The 23108-nt window shown below is 43.1% G+C and overlaps 1 protein-coding gene across 3 annotated transcripts in view; it reads right to left on the bottom strand.

The window, feature by feature from the left end:
• Positions 1-6424: 6424 nt before the first annotated feature.
• SPAG6 (sperm associated antigen 6) overlaps positions 6425-23108 on the bottom strand; it is a 93121-nt gene continuing 76437 nt past the window's right edge. For 2 of the 3 annotated variants that reach the window (XM_075922508.1, XM_006119524.4), the window contains exons 10-11: positions 13664-13809; positions 6635-8046 (exon numbers count right to left, since the gene is read on the bottom strand). In XM_075922508.1, coding sequence (XP_075778623.1) covers positions 7980-8046; positions 13664-13809 — 213 coding nt within the window. In that variant the 3' untranslated portion in view covers positions 6635-7979. Of the gene's footprint in view, positions 6605-6634; positions 8047-13663; positions 13810-23108 lie in introns of those variants that run through there. The other variant, XM_075922507.1, reaches the window with a different exon arrangement.

Raw genomic sequence — 23108 nt, 5'->3', positions numbered from 1 at the left:
TTCAGCGAAGGGGAAAGGAGAGGGGAGGAGATCGGGTTACAGCAGGGAAAAGGAGAAGCGAAGAGGAAAGAGAGGGGGTGGGAGGAGAATCAGGTTACAGCACGGAGGAGAAGCGAAGAGGAAAGGGGAGGGGAGAGGGAGGGAGATTGTGTTCCAGCCAGCTGTTAAGTCGTGCAGCTGTACCAGGACCTCCCGATACACCGGCATATCTGATAGTCCGGCACCACCCACGTCCCAAAGGTGCCAGATTATCAGAAGTCTACTGTACAATGAATCATGATTATTTTTTAAATTGTGATTAATTGTTGAGTTAATCGCGTGAGTTAACTTTGATTAATTGACAGCCCTAATAGACAAACATGCAGAGGATGCTGAATAGGGAACAGTATCAGGAAAACAAATGAACCAAAGTGTGAGGATGCTGCAAAATGAAGCATAATTGGGATTAAGTGTATATAGAGCACAGAGTTTTAGTGTATGCTCGACTGAGCAGCACCAGTACTTCTTTTGTTCTTATGTTTGACTTTTTGTTATCTCCCATTTTTGGTTGGTGGTTGGTCTTTGTTTCCCCCCTCTATTTTCATGCATATATACTAGACTCTTAGTATGATCTTGTACAGTTGTTGTCAACCTTTTTTTCCTTTGCAGACCCCTAAAAATTTCAAATGGAGGTGCAGGCTCCTTAAGAAATCTCAGTCTGTGGACTCCCAGGAGACCATAGACCATAGGCTTAGAATCACTATTCTCTCATACTGCTTAGGATATGCTCATGCTAGAAGTGTTTGCTCCTGATTACTGAATAAAATGTTTTTGAGGCAAATGGACAATCCCTCTTGAGATACATTAAGAATATCAAATTGTCTCCACTCAGAACTCTATGTGAGATACCAGGCACTGTTAATTCCTACTGAAGGCAGGGCAAACTGAGGGGCCTCCGCCCTTCACTGAGCCACTCAGCTATTCCCAGGAGCAGGCCTTTGGTGTCAGAAAACAATAATGTCTAATACATTTAATCCTTTGGAAAGTAGATGCTTGTGATATGCAGTACAATATAAATGGGAGTTTTATTGCTCTAAGCATATAAGGCAATAATTTTAGTCACCAAAAAATGCTTTGGTAATGTACAGTTCCTAATCTGTTTTTTTTCTGCAGTATATATAACTACAGGATAGTGGTGATGGTATAATTAGTATTCACACTAACTCAAATTACAGGGTTGACTGCAGAATGTGATTTCTTCTAGTAATACCAATAACAACACTTAAATGTTATAAAAAAGATGAGACACCATGACATTTAATACAACAGTGAGAAAGGGACTGTCATTGGAATTGGTTCTGTATATTTTTCTTTCTTTTAAGAAAATTCCTTCAAATTAGATAAGAAAGAATTGAGAAAAATGCACAGAATCCCTAAGTGTTTAGTGCAACTAAAATTCTAAAAGAATAATCTTCCTTTCCTAATCAGAATTTTCATTATATTAGTCATTATATTTCAATCCATAATTCCTTACAGAATTCCATGAATGTGGACTCCTGCAATGGAGTGAATTATTATAACCCATATTTTTACAGATGAAGCATAGAGTAAGCAGAATTATCCAAGTCACAGTTGAAATCTATAGCACAGCAAGGAACAGAACCTTGAGTTTGTGATTTACAGTCTGGTGGTTTTAACCAGACCATCCTCTCTTTTCCCTCCCACTGTGCCCCTCCCAATGGTCACATCCATTGGTTTAACAGGACAGGACATTGTTGGTTGGAAGCCAACAGAAGATGATATGTGGTCAAACATACTTTCAAACAGATATGCAACCACCTCTTTGCTCTGGACAGCAATACACTGGATCACAGTCAACTGCTTCTGTGCACTCTAATTCTTTTTGCTATGCCATGGTACTCAGAGATCCAGTTGGCCAATTTGGTCCACAAATCTAGTAAACCAATTAGATATAATGAGTAGTCCTGTGGCACCTTAGGGTATGTCTACACTACCCCACTAGTTCAAACTAGCGGGGGTAATGTAGTCATCCACACTTGCAAAAGAAGCCCGGGATTTGAATTTCCTGGGCTTCATTTGCATGAAGCCAGCCGGCGCCATTTTTAAATGCCGGCTAGTTCGGACTCGGTGCCGCGTGGCTACACGTGGCACGGACTAGCTACTTCGGATTAGGAAGCCTAATCCGAACTAGCTAGTCCATGCCGCGTGTAGCCGCGCGGCACGGACTGGCTAGTTCGGATTAGGCTTCCTAATCCAAACAAGCTGTACACCCTGTTCCACGAGGCGTACAGCTAGTTCGGATTAGAAGGAGGAAGGAGAAAAATCGTCACAAGGAGGAAGGAGAAAATTTGTTCCTCTTGGTTTCTGAGGACAGGACAAGGAGTAATGGGCTTAAAGTGCAGCAGGGGAGGTTTAGATTGGACATTAGGAAAAAATTCCTAACTGTCAGGGTGGTCAAATATTGGAATAAATTGCCAAGGGAGGTGGTGGAATCTCCTTCTCTGGAGATATTTAAGAACAGGTTAGATAGACATCTGTCAGGGATGGTGTAGACGGAGCTTGATCCTGCCTTGAGGGTGGGGGGCTGGACTCGATGACCTCTCGAGGTCCCTTCCAGTCCTATTATTCTATGATTATATATATATATATATATATATATATATATATATATATATATATATATATATATATATATATATATCTTGGTTTCTGTTATTTCCACTCCAACTCATCTGACAAAGTGGGCTTTGCCTATGAAAGCTCATGATTCTATATATTTTTGTTAGTCCCTAAAGTGCCACTTGTTATTTTTAAAGTTACAGACTAACATGTCCATCCCTCTGAGACAATTAGATATAGATGCTGAGGATTTAAACTCAGTTTCTTTCTGTCACTAAATGTAACATCATGTCTTACTCCAGAAAAGAAAATGGAGAAATGGTCCTTGAATCTCCCACGGGCCTGTTAAACTCAAAGGTCTGCTGTTAAACACATAAAAAATAGGACAGAAGGTCTACAGAACAGAAAATAGTATCATAAAACTTAGACGGTACCACAAGGGTCAACTAATAGAACCCTTGCAAAGATGCGGGATTTGCTGTGTCCAAACAATCCAAGAGAGACAGCTATCAAGATGCCCTTTGAAAACCTTCAAGTGAAGGAGCTTCCCCAACCTCCCAAGGCAGGCTGCTCCATTGTCCTACTGCTGGCAGTTAAGAAGTTTTTCCTGAGATTTAATCTAAATCGGCTATTCTGTAGAATCATAGAATCAGAAGGTTGGAAGGGACCACAAAAGTCATCTAGCTAACTCCCTGCCAAGATGGATGGTTTAAATGCAACAAATCCAACAAAGCAGATGGCTGTCCAGACTCTTTTTGAAAGCCTCCAGTGAAGAAGCATCCAGTGTCTCCCAAAGCCGTCTGTTCCATTATCCTACTGTTCTTTACAGGTAATAATTTTTTCCTGAGATTTAATCTAAATCTGCTATGCTGCAGTTTGAACCCACTCCCTCTTTTCCTGCCTCTTTGGCAAAAGAGAACAAATTTTCTCTCTCTCTTTCATGGCAGCATGTGAGGGGGTCTGCCCCTCACTACCAGAAAAGGGATTAAAAGCAGTCTTAGGGTGACTGTGCCAAAGACAGTCAGTTAGGCCGTGTCCAGACTCAAGCCGCGTTCTTTCGAAATTATTTCGAAAGAACGCGACTTTTCTTTCGATGGCAGTAAACCTCAATTTACAAGGAAGAATGCCTTCTTTCGAAAGTTCCTCTTTCGAAGGAAGGCGTTCTTCAATGTAAAGAGGCCGTCTTCGAAAGAGAGCATCCAGACTCGCTGGGTGCTCTCTTTCGAAAAAGCGGATTGCTCTTTCGAAAGATCCGCCTGCAGTCTAGACGCGATCTTTCGAAAGAGGCTCTTTCGAAAGATGCTTTCGAAAGAGCCTCTTTCGAAAGAAGCCTGCAGTCTAGACATAGCCTTAGAAAGGGGCTGAGAGGAGTGGTCAACCATAGCCCAGCAGGCTCATATAACAAGGGCAGCTGGGCAGAGGGGAGTTCAATAGCTGACTGGAGCTTGTGGAGAGAAGACCAGGCTCCTAGAAGGAGAAAGGATAATTCACTATTGCAAGCAGGGACCAGGGGAGCTAGAAAGAGCTCCTCATGGGCTGCTGAAGCCTGCAGGCTGAGGCTCTGAAAGGGCAGAAAAGGGTGCCGGGAAGTATGGGAACCAGCCTGAGGGCAAAGGACTGTAATTACCACTAGGGAGTGGCTGGATTGAGATTGCAGGTCCCCTGGAAGGGACAAATGCAGAGTGTGGCCCTGCCTGACAGCAGTGTCACTGAAGAGGATGCTATACAGTGCAGGGAGTGGCATGGTTATTTGACTGAAAGTGAGGGCAGTGAGGCACCACCAGAAGAGGGCGCCCTGGTGAGCAGAGCTAATTTCCATAACCGCCAGCAACAGGCACCAGAGTGATGAGTCCCCCCCACATCACACCGCCTTTCAAGATTTAAAGACCACTGTTATGTCCCCATCTCACTCTCCTGTTTTCCAGACTAAACACACTCAGTTCCTTTAGCCTTTGCTCATATGGCTTGCTTTCTATACCTTTGATGATCTTTGTTACTTGCCTCTGGCAGTTTTTCTGCATCTTTTCTATATATTCGTCACCAAAATTAGACACAGTACTCCAGCCTAGGCCTAGCTAATGTTGAGTAAACCTGTACTATCTCCTCCCATGATCTGTGCTATGTAACCTACAATTGCATTGTTTAGCAATAGTATTGAATTGCTGACTCATGTTGGGAGTTGTAGTGGATCACAACTTCAGATCATTCTCAGCAGAACTGCTGCCAAACCAGCTTTCCCTCATTCTGTATTTGTTCAGGTCATTTGATTTTTTTAGTGCAGCAACTTATAATTACCTTTATTACATTTTATTTTATTATCTATAGCCCAGTTCTCCAGTTTATCAAGATCCCTATGAATTTTAGCTCTCTCCTTCAAAGTGTTGGCAACATTCTCCACTAGCTTTGGGTAATCTGCAGATTTGATAGGTATGCTCTCTATTCCTACCTGGTCATTAATAAAGATATTAAACAACACCAGATCTAGAACAGATCCCTGTGGAAGCTCACTTAAGACCTCCCTACATTCTGACATCATTGCATTAATAGTTACTCTTTGTTTGCAGTTGTTTAATTTGTGTGTCTAATTAGCGATAGTTCTGCAGAGCCCACATTTCTCCAGTTTATTATCAGAATGTTTATGTGGGACTGTGTCATACGTCTTGTTGAAGTGCAGGTATATTATATACACTCATTCCCTCTATTCACCAAATCAGATACCCTATCAAAGAAGGAAATCAAGCAGGTTTGTCATGATTTGTTCTTGGTAAATCCATGCTAGGTGCTCATGCTTATGCCTTTATCCTCCAAGTATTCACAAACTGAATGGTTTATACATTGCTTTATTACCGTCCCAGGTATTGAAGTAAGGCAGACTGGTTTATAGTTTCCAGACTCCTCCATTTTCCCCTTTGTAAAGATGGATACTATGTTAGCCTTTCTCCATGACCATTCCTGTCATCCATGAGTTGGCAAATATTATTCCCAGTGGTTCTGAGATTTCTTCAGCTAATTCCTTCAATACCCTCAGGTGAAAAACATTAGGCCCCGGTGATTTGAATTCATTCTAATTGGTCAGAATATCTCTGTGGCGTTCTTTGTTTATCCCAATCTGCATCCCTTTTCCTTTATTGTCTTATGGTAATTCCACTGTTTGTCTGGTCATGTTATTTTTTCTGAGATGACTGAGACAAAGTCAGCATTGAGCAACTCCACCAGGATTGTTGGATCAAGAGGAAACCTTCCAGTATTCAAATCTAACCCCATGGCTGTGTCCAGACTCAGGGTTTTTTCGGGAAAAGTAGCCTTTTTCCGAAAAAACTACACCTGCGTCTAGACTGCAGCAGCATTCTTTCGAAATTAAATTGAAAGAACGCGGCTTTTCTTTCGACGGTGGTAAACCTCATTTCACGAGGAAGAACGCCTTCTTTCGAAAGTGCTTCTTTCGAAAGAAGGCGTTCTTGAATGTAAATAGGGCTTCTTCGAAAGAGAGCATCCAGACTCACTGGGTGCTTTCTTTCGAAAAAGCGGCTTGCTCTTTCGAAAGTTCCGCATGCAGTCTAGACACTCTCTTTCGAAAGAGTCTCTTTCGAAAGTATCTTTCGAAAGAGCCTCTTTCGAAAGAGGCTTGCAGTCTAGACATAGCCCTAGTGGGAAAGCTGTAAAGAACTTTCAACTAAGAGCCACAAGGACTTGAACTAAGAAAGCCTGATAGTAGGACAAAGATTTATCTGAGCCCAGAGAAGGGCTAAAGGAGTTGTGAATTTAAAGGAACTTAACTGCTTATACATGGAAAGGCAAAAGGGCCAGTTTATATTTATTTTGTGTTATGGGTAATACAGACCAGTCCTCACAAGTGGGAATGATATTTGAAATACCTGGGTGCATGAGATTCCAGAGGTCAATTGTTTAAGGGTCAGCTGCTACTTCAATCAGCCAGTTCATCAAGCCAAGTTCCATGAGTTTGGGTGGCACAAGGTATCATTAACTAGTACAAAAACAGGGTTGTACAGTTAAATCAAATGCAAACCTCTGTATTTTATTATGTGGAATTGAGACAAAAGATAAACACTTGACAGTTGCCACAGTATTAGGTATAAATATTAATATAGGCCTAGATGTTATTTAAAATGTGAGAGAAGGCTCTAAAATACAACTACTGAAGCACTGAAGAAAACAGTGGTAATTGAACTAGTGAAAAAAATCATAATGAGGTTTGAGACCTAAATCGTTCCCTGTGCAGCATCAGTGTCCATGGGGGTCCTCCAGCCACAAGAGGAGGAGGTGCAACCCAGAGTTCTGAGGGCCCATTCTGTGGGATGCTGAGTACTTCCTGCCAGATGCCAAGTACTTTTAGCCAGAGTTGAAGTTATCCTGAATCTGACAGGACCTCAGAGGATCTAATTCTTAGGGTACGTACAGAAAGTTCATTTTGGGTGCTCACACTGTTCCTGATGAGAGGGGCAGAGAAGTGTGCTGCCCCTTTCTATCATGAGAAATCTTGTCTTGAGCAGCAGGATGCCTGCAGAGGATCCCTCGTCCACCATACTGAATGGACCAAAGTAGGGTTTGGTCTTTATATAACTGTCAGACCCTGACAGCTTATCTATTTTACACCTAATTTGGCCCATGGAGACCAAAACTGTACCTTGTAACTCAGTCTCTTGCTTACCATCAGGGAGGGGATGGAAATGTTTCAGAGGAGAACTGACTGCATAATAAAAAAGAGCTAGAATTCTCTCAGACTTGAGGAGCTCTAAACTGTACATAAAAGGGACAAACAAATGGTTACAATACTGGGAAAGTCAAAGCCTGGGCCCAGATCAGATAAGCACTAGCTTTCCTTGAGGAAATAAAGAAAAAAAGACTGATTCTGCCAAGAGTTTCTCCATCACAAATCCTTGCTCTCACATAGATTTCCAGCGAAGTATGGAATAATAACTGCTTGTAAGAATCAGGCAAAAAATCAGAAAAAGAGAAAAACTTCATAAACTAATAATTATATACAAAACAGAACTTGCTGGGGGCACTGGGCTCCTTCACCTTCCACTGAGTGAAGTGGGAGTTGAAGAGGGCTCCCAAATACATGCAGGATGGGTGACTTTTGAGAAACATGTACACCTGACATTTGAAAATCCCTGTTCTAAATGTAAGTTCACACAAACATTAAAGCACAAGACAGAGTCAAGGTTATTTCTTCAAACTGACAAAGGATTAATAATGGTGATTAATAGTTCAGAAAATAGGAGAAAGGTAAACATTTCAGAATTCAGCAAGAATTTCTAGCTACATTGTACTGTATTTTCATGCATATCATAAAAGCACACAGGTAAAATAGAGTTTTTAACAAAAAATCAAAGCATTTATAAAATTGGTTGATAATTTTCCACCCTTTCCAGAAGTGCATCAGAATATCCAGGAGAATAATACCTGAAAAAGAAACATTTTGTCTTATATTAGACAATATTACTCTAAATATTGAAACTATATTAATATCTAGTGTATTTATTAGAAAAATTGCTAGACTCAAACTTTGAGTAAACCTCACGCACTTCTGTAATTATCCACCTGTAATCCTTTAAGAGATTGCTTCTGTACTACATTTCATCTTGTGTCATCGTTTATCCTGAGAGAAATGACTGTAAAATGCCATCATTGAGACCGACAGGAACAGATTTTCAGAACTGCTCAGTATTCAGCTGGAGTCAGATTTTCAAAAAGAGCTCAGCTCAAAATTAGGCACTTAAAGAAAGTGGCCATCTTTCAAGAGGGCACAGCACCCAACAGTGTGCTTCTCAATAGGAGCTGCTGGGTGCTGAGCTTTTGAGAAACCCTGGCCCTTTATGCAAAGCATTAGTTTCCATAGTGTGACTGTCACAGCACAATGGTTTACTGCTGCCAGAGAATGCAAGTGTATGTGTAGAAGACGACTGCAAAGACAAAAAGTTGATTACTGTATAACAATAGTAACAGTGAGCTTTATCAATGTTTTATGGCGATGATTTTATTTCTGTAATTCTAAATGGCTGATGGAAATTATATTATTCAAGAGGTTTTGATTAGAGTAGAAATTCACTGTACCTTTACTAATCTGATGCATTCTGATGAACTTTGAGAACAGACCAATGGTGTGCCTCAAGTAATCAGAGGTCTTTTTTTTTCTTAAGTAGGCTGTCCTTTTCTGAATAAGCTTGCTTCTGACCGGCTGAAGAGTTTTTGCTTTTTAAACTAAACTATATCATTTAGTTAAAGGTTTATTGGTGACAATTCACGACATCTTTCCAACCTAGCATATTACATTTTAGTTCATGGTTTGACATAGACACTAGAATTTGTCTGCATTGAGATTTTTAATAAATATGTGTAGTTTAGACTTCATAGAAGCCACATTTTAAAATTTGTGTACATTTTTATGTACATCTGATGTAAACCCACACATTCCCCAGCATGTGCACAAATCAGGGGGTATGCCAATACCCAGCTGTGTATGCAAAATCTCACTTATGTACTCCAGGGTATTTACATGTCTAAGTCAGATGTACAGTTGTATGCTCCCTTGTTTGCAAATTAAGCCCTATCTTTATGACCTACAAAACAACAAAGGATCATCGACTTGGTAAGTCATTCATGGAATTTTTAAAAACCTGTATCTGTGGGGTGAAATCACCTAAAATAGTTATTAATTCTGTTAACTTAAAAGGGTCAGATGAGAACTTTATCCTTTATTTACCCACAAATAAAATCATAACAGGGTTTTGAAAGTTCATTGCATACTGATTTCTTTACACAGGACTAGTTGTTTCTATTTCAATTTAGCAAGATAAGATGAAGAAAAACAACATTAAATTTTTCCAGTGGCTTGCTCAGAAACAACAATGGTCAAAGTCTCTTTCCCTTGAGAAATTTCTGGAGAATGTCCTTTGTCAGTAGGATTTTTTGAAGACTTGACTATTGTAAATTCCTCAATCCAAAATTGCTCCCTTTTATACAGGCAATCCAAGCTTTAAAAAAACATCTCATGGTTCCTTGATGTTACATGAATATCAGACATAAGAAAGCTGAATGAAGTTTCAAAATCAACACACAGACCAGGAAAGAAATGAGGAATAGGAGTAGCTATACATACCTTAACACTTCCAAATCATATTATGGTCATCTTATCAGAGAACAACAAATAAGGTTTGAGTAGAGACATAATCAATGTATGTCCAATAGCTATATTTATTCTTAATTCTAAAAGTTATTAAAATTGGAGTCATACCTAAGGCCTTGTCTTTACTAGACCAGGCAGATCAGCTTAGGGTACGCAATGCCAGCTATGCAAAATGTGTACCTGGAGCTGGCTTACCTAAAGCCAAGTTTTGGTGGCATCCACACGGCAGGAGGCCAAAGGGCCACATGTTCCCATCAGCTTTCCTTACTCCTCACAGAATGAGGAGTACTAGACGCTTGTGGCGGCTGCCCTCAGCATTTGATTTAGGGGTCTATACTAGACCTGCTAAATCAAACACTAGAAGAATGACCCCCCAGAGTGTCGATCTTCTCATAAGTGTAGACATGCCCTAAGTATATAAGCAAAATCACTTCAGTGCTACACCTGAAAGAGCCTTCAATTTAGATAAACTGAAGTCTTGCACTGCTAGCTGTCTATCTAGGCTCTTAAACCATACCTAATAACATATCAGAAACTTGTGTTACTGTGTACGTTCCTAAGAAAACACAGGAATACTGTATTTCTAAAGAACCATACCGCCATTATTAAAGATGTATGTTGCACATTTCAGAACACTAAAAGCCTTGACTGGAAGGAGATAGGATTAAGGTTTGTTATAACTGAAACATGTTCAATCAGAAATCCCAAATGCTACCACAGGGAGTTAATAATAAGTGGAATTTTTGCTTGCTCCATTCTCCTCGTTGATTTCTATAAAATGTAAACATTATATAGTTGTTTTATAAATCCATTTTTAGCTTTTGTCAAAATGACTTTCCAAATGCAAACTAACACAGTTGTCTTCCTGAATCTGAAGAGAGACAGCCTGAAATAGCAGTTTTACAGGACAAATCCAGCCCTGATCTCTGCAGCAGCCCCACACAGTGGAACCAGCATGATTCTACTGCACAAATAGGTAGGGGAAGAAGTTTCAAGGGCACATTTTCTTCATTATACCAGAGGCATGTTTCATTGCTTCTCCTAACAAAAAAAGGTAGTTTGTAACAAAAGAAAACATGACTTACAGGCCAAAAAATGTAAATAAATATCTTTTTTATTCTATATTGTTACTCTTTATAGCTTGAAAATGTCTTAATTATTCTTTACCCATATGACAGTCACTGAATTTTCCCTTGCAGAAGCAAATTTGGCTCCATTTCTGTGCAATTGCTAATATGCAGCATCTATTAGCCAGTGATTAATTTGTGCCAGTGCTTGCTAGGGCTGAGCCCTGGCACCTCTAGGCTTGCTAGTTAACAGCTGTGGCACCTCTAGGCTTGCCACATCAGTTATTCAAGTAAAATAAAATGATCTGAGCCTCAGCATTTAATTGCTTGAGCCCCAGCACCTCTTTCATTACAAATTAAGCACTGCTAATAGCTAATAAATGCTGCTTACTATAGCTAAAATTGATTACGCTGATGCAAAGAACCAGTTCAGGGAGAGTAAAAGTACAATATCACATACACACATCCAGTGTGGTGTTGGAGTGAAAAACTGGGAAATGGTTATCAAAATTCAGAACATTTCCCTCCTTATTTTATGCCACAAAATACATTACATGGATTCAAAGGCCTAAATACCCTATGTATGGAGCAGAGACTGCAGCTACGGCTTGCTGATTGGCACAGCATCCTGAAACACAGTGCAGCTCCAGAGACTGCCTGATGGGTATGAGAGTTAATTCTATTCCCTGACTCTGAGGGTATGTCTACACTACAAAGTTAGTTCGAACTAACAGACGTTAGTTCGAACTAACTTTCATAGGCGCTACACTAGCGCTCCGCTAGTTCGAATTTAATTCGAACTAGCGGAGCGCTTAGTTCGAACTAGGAAAACCTCATTCTACGAGGATTAAGCCTAGTTCGAACTAGCTAGTTTGAATTAAGGGGTGTGTAGCCCCTTAATTCGAACTAGTGGGAGGCTAGCCCTCCCCAGGTTTCCCTGGTGGCCACTCTGGCCAACACCAGGGAAACTCGTCTGCCCCCCTCCTGGCCCCGGACCCCTTAAAGGGGCACGGGCTGGCTACGGTGCCCGTGCCAGATGCAAGCCTGCCAGCACCCAGCCAGCAGACCCTGCACCTGGCACGGATCGAGCCACCCACCCGATGCCTCCCAGCCCTTCCCCTCTTCCCGGGACCAGGCTGGCGGCTCCTGGGAGCTTGCCCGGGACCGCAAGAGGCGGGCACCCGCCAGAGCTAGTGTGGACATCGTGGACCTCGTCCACGTCCTCCGCACTAGGCACAGGAAAGTGGCCGGCTAGGGCAGGAGAGCTGCCAGCCTGGCCACCCAGGAGCAGGTGTGCATGAAAATCAAAGTGGTCCACTGAGACCCCTGACCCTGAACCCTGAGCTTACAATGGCCGTCCTGGGTCGACCAAAGGTCCATCTAGCCCAGTAGCCTGTCTGCCGACAGCGGCCAACCCTAGAGACCCTGGAGGGGATGGACCGAAGACAGTGACCAAGCTATTTGTCTCGTGCCATCCCTCTCCAGCCTTCCACAAACTTTGGGCAGGGACACCACTCCTACCCCCTGGCTAATACCACTCCATGGACCCAACCTCCATGACTTGATCTCACTTCCCTTTAAACTCTGTTCTAGTTCTAGCCTTCACAGCATCCTGCAGCAAGGAGTTCCACACGACTCTTTGCTTTGTGAAGAACAACTTTCTGTTACTAGTTTGAAGTCTGCTACCCATTCCTTTCCTTTGGTGTCCTCTAGTCCTTCTTTATGGGAACTAATGAAGAACTTTTCTGTATGCACCCTCTCCACCCTACTCCTGCTTTGAGAGACCTCTATCCTGTCCCCACTCCGTCTCCTCTTTTCTAAGCTGAAAAGTCCCAGTCTCTTTAGCCTTTCTTCATATGGGACCTGTTCCCAACCCCTGATTATTTTAGTTGCCCTCCCCTCTCCCAGCCTCTCTCTTCCCCTCTCCCACCTCCTTTTCCCCGTCTCACCCAGTTTTGTTCAATAAAGACAGATTCAATTTTTGAACACAATTGTCCCTTTATTTTGTACATCAAGAAGGAGGGCTAGGGAAGGGTAAGTGGAAGGAGGTGAGGGAGGAATGGGGTACGCGCCCCTGATGGGGAGGACTGGGCTGGCTCTGTGGGCTTTTCGGGTGGAAGCTCTCCTGCAGCCCCCCAATTGCCCCCTCTCCCCAGATGGCAGCCTGTGGCAAGTGCAGCCAGGCTGATGGACGAGTGCTGTGATGTGCCCAGCGTGGGTACTCCGGGAAATCCAAGCAAGGACTGCTTTGCAAGCGGGGCACCCCTGAGAACTGTTTGTCCGGGGTGGGGGTCGGGACCCTTTAAGCACAGCCCTCGGCTAGCCTGAGACAGCAGCTCCACGCTCTAAGTCCTCCTCTGATGCCCTGCCGGCACTGCTTCCGGCCATCCTTAAGCCAGGTTCAGGGTCCACTTAATGTGGACATGCTAGTTCGAATTAGCAAAACGCTAATTCAAACTAGTTTTTTAGTCTGGATCCATTAGTTTGAATTAGCTTAGTTCGAATTAACTAATTCGAACTAAGTTAGTTCGAATTAACGTTGTAGTGTAGACATACCCTGAGAGAGTCCCTCTTAGTTCCCTACAAAAGGATAATATTGGACTTTATGTAAGAAGAAGTACATTTGAATCTAAGAAGCAATATTAAAAGATAATAATAAAGTTCACAAAGACAGGAAAGTGTTTAATGTTTTGTTCACCCTACTACTCTTTTAAAAGGCCATTCATACAGACCTTAAAATATATGTTAAATCTCATTTTGTGCCATTCCTTTGAAGACTCTCAAACAATGTAACAATTATGAATTGCTAGGATTTAAATTTCCTCACCTTACTATTTCCTCTGGGTAACAGTTGTTAATAGTATTGATGTACTCCTGAAGAAGTGAACCTGGCTCTGCTTTTATCTCCTGAACTTTTTTAAGTCCACCACTTGTTACAAAGAGACGTCGTGCTTTGCTATCATGTGGCAGCACCTACAAAAATGAAATACATAATAAAAACTTTTCTTTTAAAAAAGAGCAGGGTGGATTGATTTAAATTAAGGTGATTTAAATAACTGATTTAAATTACAATTTTAATCACCCAAAAAAATCACTGGTTTAAATCAAGTTTCCCACTGATACTTCTTCACATATTTCTTAAACAATGATGCAAATCTGACCACTAAAACATTAATTTATAGCTCAATACAGCATTTTACAACATCTAAGGGTGCGTCTAGACTACAGGGTTTTGTCGACAAAAGTGGACTTTTGTCAACAAAACTATACCTGCGTCCACACTACCGCTGAGTTCTGTCGACATAACGTCAACAGAACTCAGCAGTTTTGTCGACGCTGGTAAACCTCATTTTACGAGGCATAACACCTTCTGTCGACAGAGTTTCTGTCGACAGAAGGTGTTATTGCATGTAAACTGTCCTTTGCGTCCACACTACCATGTCGACAAAGCAGCTTGCTTTGTCGACAGAACTCAATGTAGTGTAGATGCTCTTTGTCGACAGAAGTTTTGTCGACAGTATCTGTCGACAAAACTTCTGTCGACAGAAGCCTGTAGTCTAGACGTACCCTAAGAGGATAAATTTTGTATAATTTTTTTAGATAATTTGATTTGTATTAATTTAGGAAATAATACATAATACTCATTACCATAGTTCCCTGTAAGCTGCACACTGGTGCACGTGCACAGAGGAAATTTCTACCCCACCCACCTCCTAAGCAGAGCCGAATATCGGCATGGTAGGAGGCAGGTGACTGCTCGGGTACGTATGGACGGGCAACAGGAGGTTTTTGCACAAAAAGAGGCAATCAAAAAATGCACAGGTGCCCTGGTGGCCATTCTGTAAATAGCAATCAGAGTTTCCTTTCTAGAGAGCATCCATGCAGTCTGGACACTCTCTTTCGCAAAAGTGCATCGCTTTTTTGATGTGCTTTTGCAGTGTGGACGCTCTCTTGCACAAGAAGTTTTTGTGGAAGATCTCTTCCGCAAAAAGCTTCTTGTGCAAGAAGCCTGTAGTGTAGACATAATCTGAGTGCCTAATCTCACTCTAGCAGGTCATGCTATGGGCTTCTTTCCCATCACCAATGCACCAAATGTATGTCCATACCACCCCTGCCCTCAGCTTCATGCCCCCTTGCCCGGAGCTGCAAGAAAGGGGAAGCACAGAGCTGCTCCTTTGGCGAGGTGTAATTCTCCCATGGGTGGGTGCCACAGTGGCCCACATCCAAACAAGCGCACATGACCTCATTGCTGGCACACAAGACAAAACTCACTCTGCTCCTGGATGGTAAATCTTAGAGGGAACACTGTTTACCTGTGTCATGCAGCAGCAGTGCATTAGGAATGGTAAAAATTAAATCACACACACAAACACAATAGCACTTATATTTTATTAAACTAAATTATAAATATTACATAAATGTTTTATATTTGCAATTTCAGCAATCTCCAAAGTTGCTGGCTGACAGCTGTCTTTAAACCCCTTATTTTTTCAAATTTTCAAATGTTATGAACTCTAATAGACCAGTCTTCACAACACTCATTATACGGTGTCCTTAAAAATTTTACACTCATTATATGGTGTCCTTAAACATTTTACACCTGCCTCATCTTTCCCACTCTCATTGTCATTTTGATGCCTATTTGATTCCAAGTTACCAAAAAAGCCAAGACTGTGCTTAGAGTGCACTTAATTTTGGAGTAGGCCCCCACTGAAAACAAATATAGGATGTGATTCCTTTGGGAAAGCTGAGTTACTTTGCTGAAGTAAAGTAGGGAATTTTTTACTTAGCTATGGCATCACCACTTGGATTGTGACCATGATGATCCAAAATAAGAGGCATGTATTATGTAATATAAAATAAGAAAATTACAGTGACAACAGGCAACTCTAGGTTTCTGTTACTGCCGCTTTCTGTACTGTATACTTGGGTAATAGATTCTAAACCTTGTTAACTAATTAAACAAACTCATAATAGATTCTAAACCTTGTTAACTAATTAAACAAATTAAAAAACTCATAAGGATTAGCTAAACTATCTTTTTTTTTCTAGCAACATCCAAAACAGCAAACAGCTTGGGAATTTACTTGCTAAATTGTAGTTATATTAAAAGGCATAGAGAGAGTCTTGAAGAATGATACATTGCAAAATTGATCCACATTATTCTTCAGACATATCCACATCTTCATCCAGATCATTTTCTCCCAATAAGCAGTTTTCCTTATGATGTTTCATTCTTGCAGCTAAGCCCTGCATCATCATCTTGCTCCTGGGAGCTGGGGGACTGGGCAGGGGACAACTGTCTGGCACTGGCTGTCTGGCTCATTCTCTGGCAAGCCTGGCTCTGGCATACAGTGTGGCCAGAGTCTACCCCTTTAAGGGCTCTGGGCCTGTGGGAGAGGAGAAGAGTTTTCCTGGTTTGGCCCAGAGTGGCCACCAAGGGAAACTGGGAAGGGCTGGAGGCCCCCTATTTTGGAATAAGCGTCTGCACAGTGCTTATTTCGAATTAGCTATTTCGAATTTGGCATTATTCCTTGTAGAATGAGGTTTACCAAATTCAAAATAAGTGCCCTGCTATTTTGATTTTATTTCAAAATAGCGGTTTGCCTGTGTGGATGCTATTAAAGTTAATTCGAAATAATGGCTGTTATTTCAAATTAACTTTAATGTGTAGACATACCCACAGGGAGGAGGGGGGGGGGAATTGTTCTCCTTGGCTTCTGATGAGAGAACAAGAAGCAACAGGCTTAAACTGCAGCAAGGGAGGTTTAGGTTGGACATCAGGAAAAACTTCTTAACTGTCAGCGTGGTTAAACACTGGGGGTATGTCTACACTACCCTCCTCATTCCACGAGGAGTAACGGTAGTTCGGACTAGGAAGCCTAGTCCGAACTACCTAGTCCGTGCTGCGTGTAGCCACGCGGCACGGGGTTCGAACGAGCCGGGATTTAAAAATGGCGGCGCCCGGCTTATGCAAATGAAGCCCAGGAAATTCAAATCCCGGGCTTCATTTGCAAGTGCAGTATGCCTACATTACCCTCCTAGTTCGAACTAGGAGGGTAGTGTAGACATACCCTGGGAAAGGTGTGGAATCTCCATCACTGGAGATATTTAAGAGCAGGTTAGACAGACATCTATCAGGGACGATATAAACCATGTTTGGTCATGAGGGTAGAGTACTGGACTCGATGATTTCTCAAAGTCCCTTCCAGTTCTAATGTTCAATGATTCTATGACCCCTCCCCCTCAACACCAGCATGGAGCTGCTGCAGCCAGGGCACCTCTGTGCTGGGGCTGACAGCAAAGTGTCACCAGCTCGTCCGGCTACTACGTGGTGGAGGAAACAATGGGGTTCCACACATTCTCCCTGCCTTGAGCACCAGCTCTGCATTCCCACTGGCTGGGAATTGGCCAATGAGAGCGAGAGGGCAGTACTTGTGCATAAGGGCAGTGCATTCAGTATGCTACGGAGCCTTCTGCCCCCCCCTTCTGAGAAACTGGCAACAACACAGTGCCCCCCCAGATAGAGAGCCTTCCTTAGTGGTGCTGGCCAGGATCTGCCCAGGTAAGCCCAAGCCCCAAGCCCCATCCCATCTTCAGCCCCCTCAAACCTAGAGCCACTTCTTGTACCCCAAACTCCTCCTCCCTAGTCCTACTCCAAAGTCCACACCTCCAGACCAGAGCCAGTATCCTCTCCTGCAGCCAAGCTGCTGCCTCAACCTGCAGCCTCCTTCTGTATTCCAAGTCCATTGGCACCACTCGCAGCCTGGAACCTCCTCCTTTACCCCAAGCCGCTCATCCTCGACCCCACTCCACAGCCTACAACCCCAATTGGAGCCCTCACCCTATCCCGCACTCCAACTACCTGCCCTCGCCCAAAGCCCCCTCCCATATCTGGGCGACATCTACATTGCAGAGCTATTTCGGGATACTGGAGATATCCCAAAATAGCCATTCCATGTATTTTGAGCATGCCCATTATTTTGAAATATAACAGGCTTGCTAGTCCTACGTCCCTGTAAACCTCATTCCACAAGGGTTAAAGGGACATTTCAGAATAGCGATTTATTTCAAAATAAATTCTGTGTAGACAGTGCCAAATTTCAAAATAAGCTATTTCAAAATTGAGTCAAAATAAGATACACAATTTGTGAGGCTCAAATTGTGTAGCTTTTTTTGAGTTACGGCTGCAGTGCAGACGCACCTCTGGAGTCCCCAATTAGAGCCCTCACCCCAACCTCTTGACCCCACTTCTGCCACATCCTGTCCATGAGCAGAATGACTTTTTCTGTACAAATCACCTCCATATTGGTGCACATAACAAAAGTTAAACTCTGCATGGGCAAAAGCACATATATTGATCCAGCCCCATTCATGTTGGCTGGGCAAACCAAGTTTTAAATTAGGGGAAAAAGAGCAACTATGCTAAAAGCATGGGGAAAAGGAATGAGACGTGTTCTCCATGATGTAGGTGAGCTAACAATTTAATCAGCCAAACTTCATGTTTGTAGTTCCTTTTGTGCCATATAAAACATCCACAGAGAGATTAACATTACACTATGCTGGTCCTCATGCAGGTAGAGGGGGAAAAGGAAGGAAGGAAGGAGCTTTCGCCCCAGTACCACTCCATGGAAGGGCCAGGAACAATTACAATCCCTTTACTGTGGGATTGCTGCATCCAGTGCACAAACTACTTAAAATGTATTAACAAGTGGGGAAATCACACCCCTTACTCCCTCCATACAGGCTCCTAGAGCTGGCTGGGGGATCAGGATGCACCCTGCCCCTTTCAGCAAGAAAGATCTTAGGGAGGGACTGTGTTTTTCAAAGAGGAATAGTCCCTGCCTCAATTTTGAGGCAGTATAGTGATGCATTGCTTAAATGGCCACAGCTTCCCCATAGTGAAATGTAGTTTAGACAATAATGCTTTTACTTGGTTGTAAGTAAACTGACGGAAGCAATTTTCCTAATGTCCAAGGACAAAGAATTCTGGAGTTATAGTGTAAGAGAAACTGTAAAGAATTTCATATTATATTTTGTATTCATTATACAAAAAACCACCCAAACATAGTTGGTTTAATGCAGTAGGGGAAGAGAAACACAAAGAACCAATATGTCAACCAACAAACTGTCCAAGCCATTTACAATATTAAACAGAGCAGGAATCCATACAATGGACAACTGGCTACTATGAGCTCCCTGCATTATTCTCTGTAGTCATCGAAGCTGGTTGGGGATTTTCTGACAATTTTTTTAATCAGAAAAAGCTGATTTGTTGAAACCATTCAAAGGGAAGAATCATTTTCAACAATTCTTTCTACTTGAAAAACTAAATTTCAAAACTGTCACAATACTTTAACATTTTAAAATGAAAAATCCATTTTTCCAGGTTGTAACTGCTTTTCCTTTTGAAATGTAAGTTAATTACAATTAAAAAATAAGGGTTGTTCACCTTGTGCAATAACTGAGGTTCTTCAGGTGTTGGTGAGTTCTGGTGCCCCTGAGCAAAATGTTGGTAGTAGTGTTTGGTTGGGACATGCATGCATAGTAGCTGTCTTACCGTGCCATTGGAGTGTCACACAATGCAGCTGTGTCTACACTGGGCCACTTATTCCGGAAAAGCAGCCGCTTTTCCGGAATAAGCTGCGAGCTGTCTACACTGGCCGCTTGCTTTTCCGGAAAAGCAATGACGATCTACTGTAAAATTGTCAGTGTTTTTCCGGAAAAACTATGCTGCTCCCGTTCGGGCAAAAGTCCTTTTCCGGAAAAACTGTTCCGGAAAAGGGCCAGTGTAGACAGCACAGTAGTTTTTTCCGCAAAAAAGCCCCGATCGCGAAAATGACAATCGGGGCTTTTTTCCGGAAAAGTGCTTTTCCGGAAAAGCATCCTGCCAATGTAGACACGCTTTTCCGGAAATACTTATAACGGAAAAACTGTTCCGTTTTAAGCATTTCTGGAAAAGGGTGCCAGTGTAGACGTAGCCAGCGTGCATGGCCTAATCCCTTCAGTTCCTTCTCATCCATACAGTCCTTGAATCAAATACCAAAGTAAGAGAAGTAAGTGGGTAGCGGTGCTCCCATAGGAACATACATCTCAAAGAACCTCAGTTATTGAAGCAAGTGAGTAACCCTCCCTTCTTCTTCAAGTGCTGTCCCTGTGGTTGCTACACTTCAGGAGATTGTAGAAAAATGTCCACTAAGATTGGAGTCACTTTGGAGTTACATGCATGGTGGAGGAGAGAACCATTAGATCCAGCATGGCATCAGCTTGTGAGTCTTGTGTAAGTGCTTAGTGGTAAATTAATGTATGTTCTACAGCCCATAAAGCAACTCTCCAGATCTCTGAAATATGTACATTGTTCAAAAATGCTATAGACCCTGCCATGGCACAAACAGAATGGGACCTGGTCCCCATTGGTGGCTCTGTCTTATCTGTTTGATAACATAATTGGATGCAGCTCGAGATCCACTTAGAAATTTCTGAGTAGATATAGCAGAGCCCTTGAATAATTCTATTGTCGAGACAAAGAGTCTTGGGTATTTGCAGAAAGATTTTGTTTTATTCAGGTAAAATGTTATCACTGGTCAAATATCTAGAACCGTGGTCACCAACCCGTCGATCGTGATCAACTGGTTGATCGCGAGGGCTCGACCAGTCAATTGTGAGACGTTCGGGCCCCCCACCAGTCCAATTTCCCCCCACCACCTACCTCCAGCAACAATGGAGGTAGCACCGGCTTCCTGCGGGGTGGACAGAAGTCCGGAAGTGTGCTGGCTGCTCCCCTCCCCCAGGTCTGTGGTATGCCGGGAACTTGTGGAGGGAGGAGGCTAGTCTTATAGGAGGTACGCGCCAGGGCTTTCCCTCCTCGGCAGGAGGTAGCTGTCCCTGGAGGAGGTGCGTGCCGGGGCTTTCCCTCCTCTGCAGGGAGGAGGGGGAGTTGACCCCAGAGGAGTCCCAGCAGGAAGCGGGTGCGGGGGACTCCCTGCCACCTGACCCCAGCAACACCCTGTGCAGACTCCTGTCCCCACTGGTACCCTGTCCCCACTGGCACACTGTCCCCTGCCCCCCCAACACCCTGTCTCCTCTCCCCTCTCCCACTGGCACCCTGTCCCCACCCTGGCACCCTGTCCCCTGCCCCAGAAACCACTAGCACCCTTCCCCAGTACCATGTCCCCTGCTCCCACGAGCACAGTTGGGGCCACATTAGTGAGACTTGGGGGGGGGGGGGGGGTTGGAGGAGTTATTGCATCTCACTTGTGTGGCCCAAAGTGACTTTTCTGTGGGTCAGTAACCCTGATTCAAAACAGGTTCCCTGCCCTTCTCATAAATAAAGACAGTGCAGAAACTTTTTGTGTTTGACATAGTATTTTATTTAAAAATGAAGCCTGGCCAACAAGCCCCCAATTGGAGCCAAGCACCCATCTGGCTGCAGCATCATAACACTCCTGCACACACACCCCAGACCCTAGATCTGCGCCTATCATGCAGTGGAATCCCCTGTCCTGAACCCCTGACATACCCCAACTCAAATTCCTGCACCCTCACATCCACAAGCCTATGGCTTACTTAGTACCCCAACCCTCCATCTGACTCCAACACTCCCTGAGCCAGTGTCCTCTTCTCCACCTCCTCCTGCATCCAAATGTCCTCCCAGAGTTTACACCACTCACCCCTTCCCACACCCATATCCCTCTTCCCACACCAGAGCCCACATACTCTGTCTCAACCCAGTGAGGTTATGGCTAGACTGCAGGGCTGTGTCTACACTGCACCCCTTCTCCGGAAAAGGGATGCAGATGAAACAAGTCGGAATTACAAATGAAGCGGGGGATTTAAATATCCCCCGCTTCATTTGTATAAACATGGCTGCCGCTTTTTTCCGGCTCGGGGCTTTGCCGGAGAAAAGCACCAGTCTAGACGGGATCTTTCGGAAAATAAACCCTTTTCCGAAAGGTCCCTTATTCTTCTTAAAATCAGGAATAAGGGACCTTTCGGAAAAGGCTTTATTTTCCGAAAGATCCCGTCTAGACTGGCGCTTTTCTCTGGCAAAGCCCCGAGCCGGAAAAAAGCGGCAGCCATGTTTATACAAATGAAGAGGGAGATATTTAAATCCCCCGCTTCATTTGCAATTCCGACTTGTCTCATCTGCATCCCTTTTCTGGAAAAGGGGTGCAGTGTAGACACAGCCCAGGAGTTTTTCCAGGATTCCAGAGATATCCCGGAAAAACTCTTCCGTGTCCAGGGACGCATTTGTTCTTCTGCCTTTTTTAGTGGAAGAGCAAACATGCTCTTTCGGTAATCCCTGTAATCCTCGTTCCACAAGGAATACGAGGGCTTCCAAAAGAAGGGATTTTTCTGACATTTGGTCCAGTCTAGACAGGCCAAATATTGGAAAACCCTCTTCCTACAGAAGAATTGAAAAAAAAGCAGCAGTGTAAAGTGTATAAGGGCAGGGGATAGCAAGTGATGGAGAGGAGAAGAATAGAGAGGGCGGGGTTTCAAGGAAGGGGTGTGGTCTTAGGGGAAGGATGGGGCGGTAGATCTTGGCTTGTTTTGACATTTAAAAAGTGATCTTGGGTGTAAAAAAGTTGGAGACTACTGATCTAGAGTATATAACACTGCCCTCTGTGTGCTTCTGTGTGGTTTGGGGTAAAATGTAAGGAGGTGAATAGGTTGATATGGAAAATTGAAGCTATTTTTAGAAAGAACTTTGGGTGAGGTAACAACATGATCTTTCCTTTAAAGAAGATAGTATGTGGTGGATTAGACATTAATGCACTTATCTCACTCACTCATCAAAAAGATGAGAAAAGATAAGTCACCAACAATACCACCTTCATCCAGACGTCTTGCAAGGAATAAGTGACCAGTGGCTCAAAGGATGATCTAGTAAAGCCTTTGAGAATTAGGTTTAGATCCCAAGTGGTGTGAGTTGGTATACTTCTGGGCAGAGATTCTGTACATCAGTCAGAAGCTGCTTGCTGGCTGGGTGTTCAACTACCAAGAATCTATTGATTTTATAATGAAAAGCAGTGGTCATCCTAAGATGTGCTTTAATAGAACTTCAGGACGCTCCTGAGTTCTTTAGTTCTAAGGGATATTTTAGCATTGGCAACAGTAGTACTGAGAGTGATTTGTTTGTTTTGACTCCATACAGAGAATCATTTTCCATTTATGTAGGTATGTATTGAGCACAGATATATGTCTGCTGTTCAATAACATGTTTGACATGTTCCAAACAGGTTAATTAGTATTGCTGGAAGAATACTACA

The sequence above is a fragment of the Pelodiscus sinensis genome, chromosome 2, assembly GCF_049634645.1.
Source record: "Pelodiscus sinensis isolate JC-2024 chromosome 2, ASM4963464v1, whole genome shotgun sequence".
Taxonomy (NCBI): domain Eukaryota; kingdom Metazoa; phylum Chordata; order Testudines; family Trionychidae; genus Pelodiscus; species Pelodiscus sinensis.
This window is presented reverse-complemented; position numbering and strand designations above follow the sequence as displayed.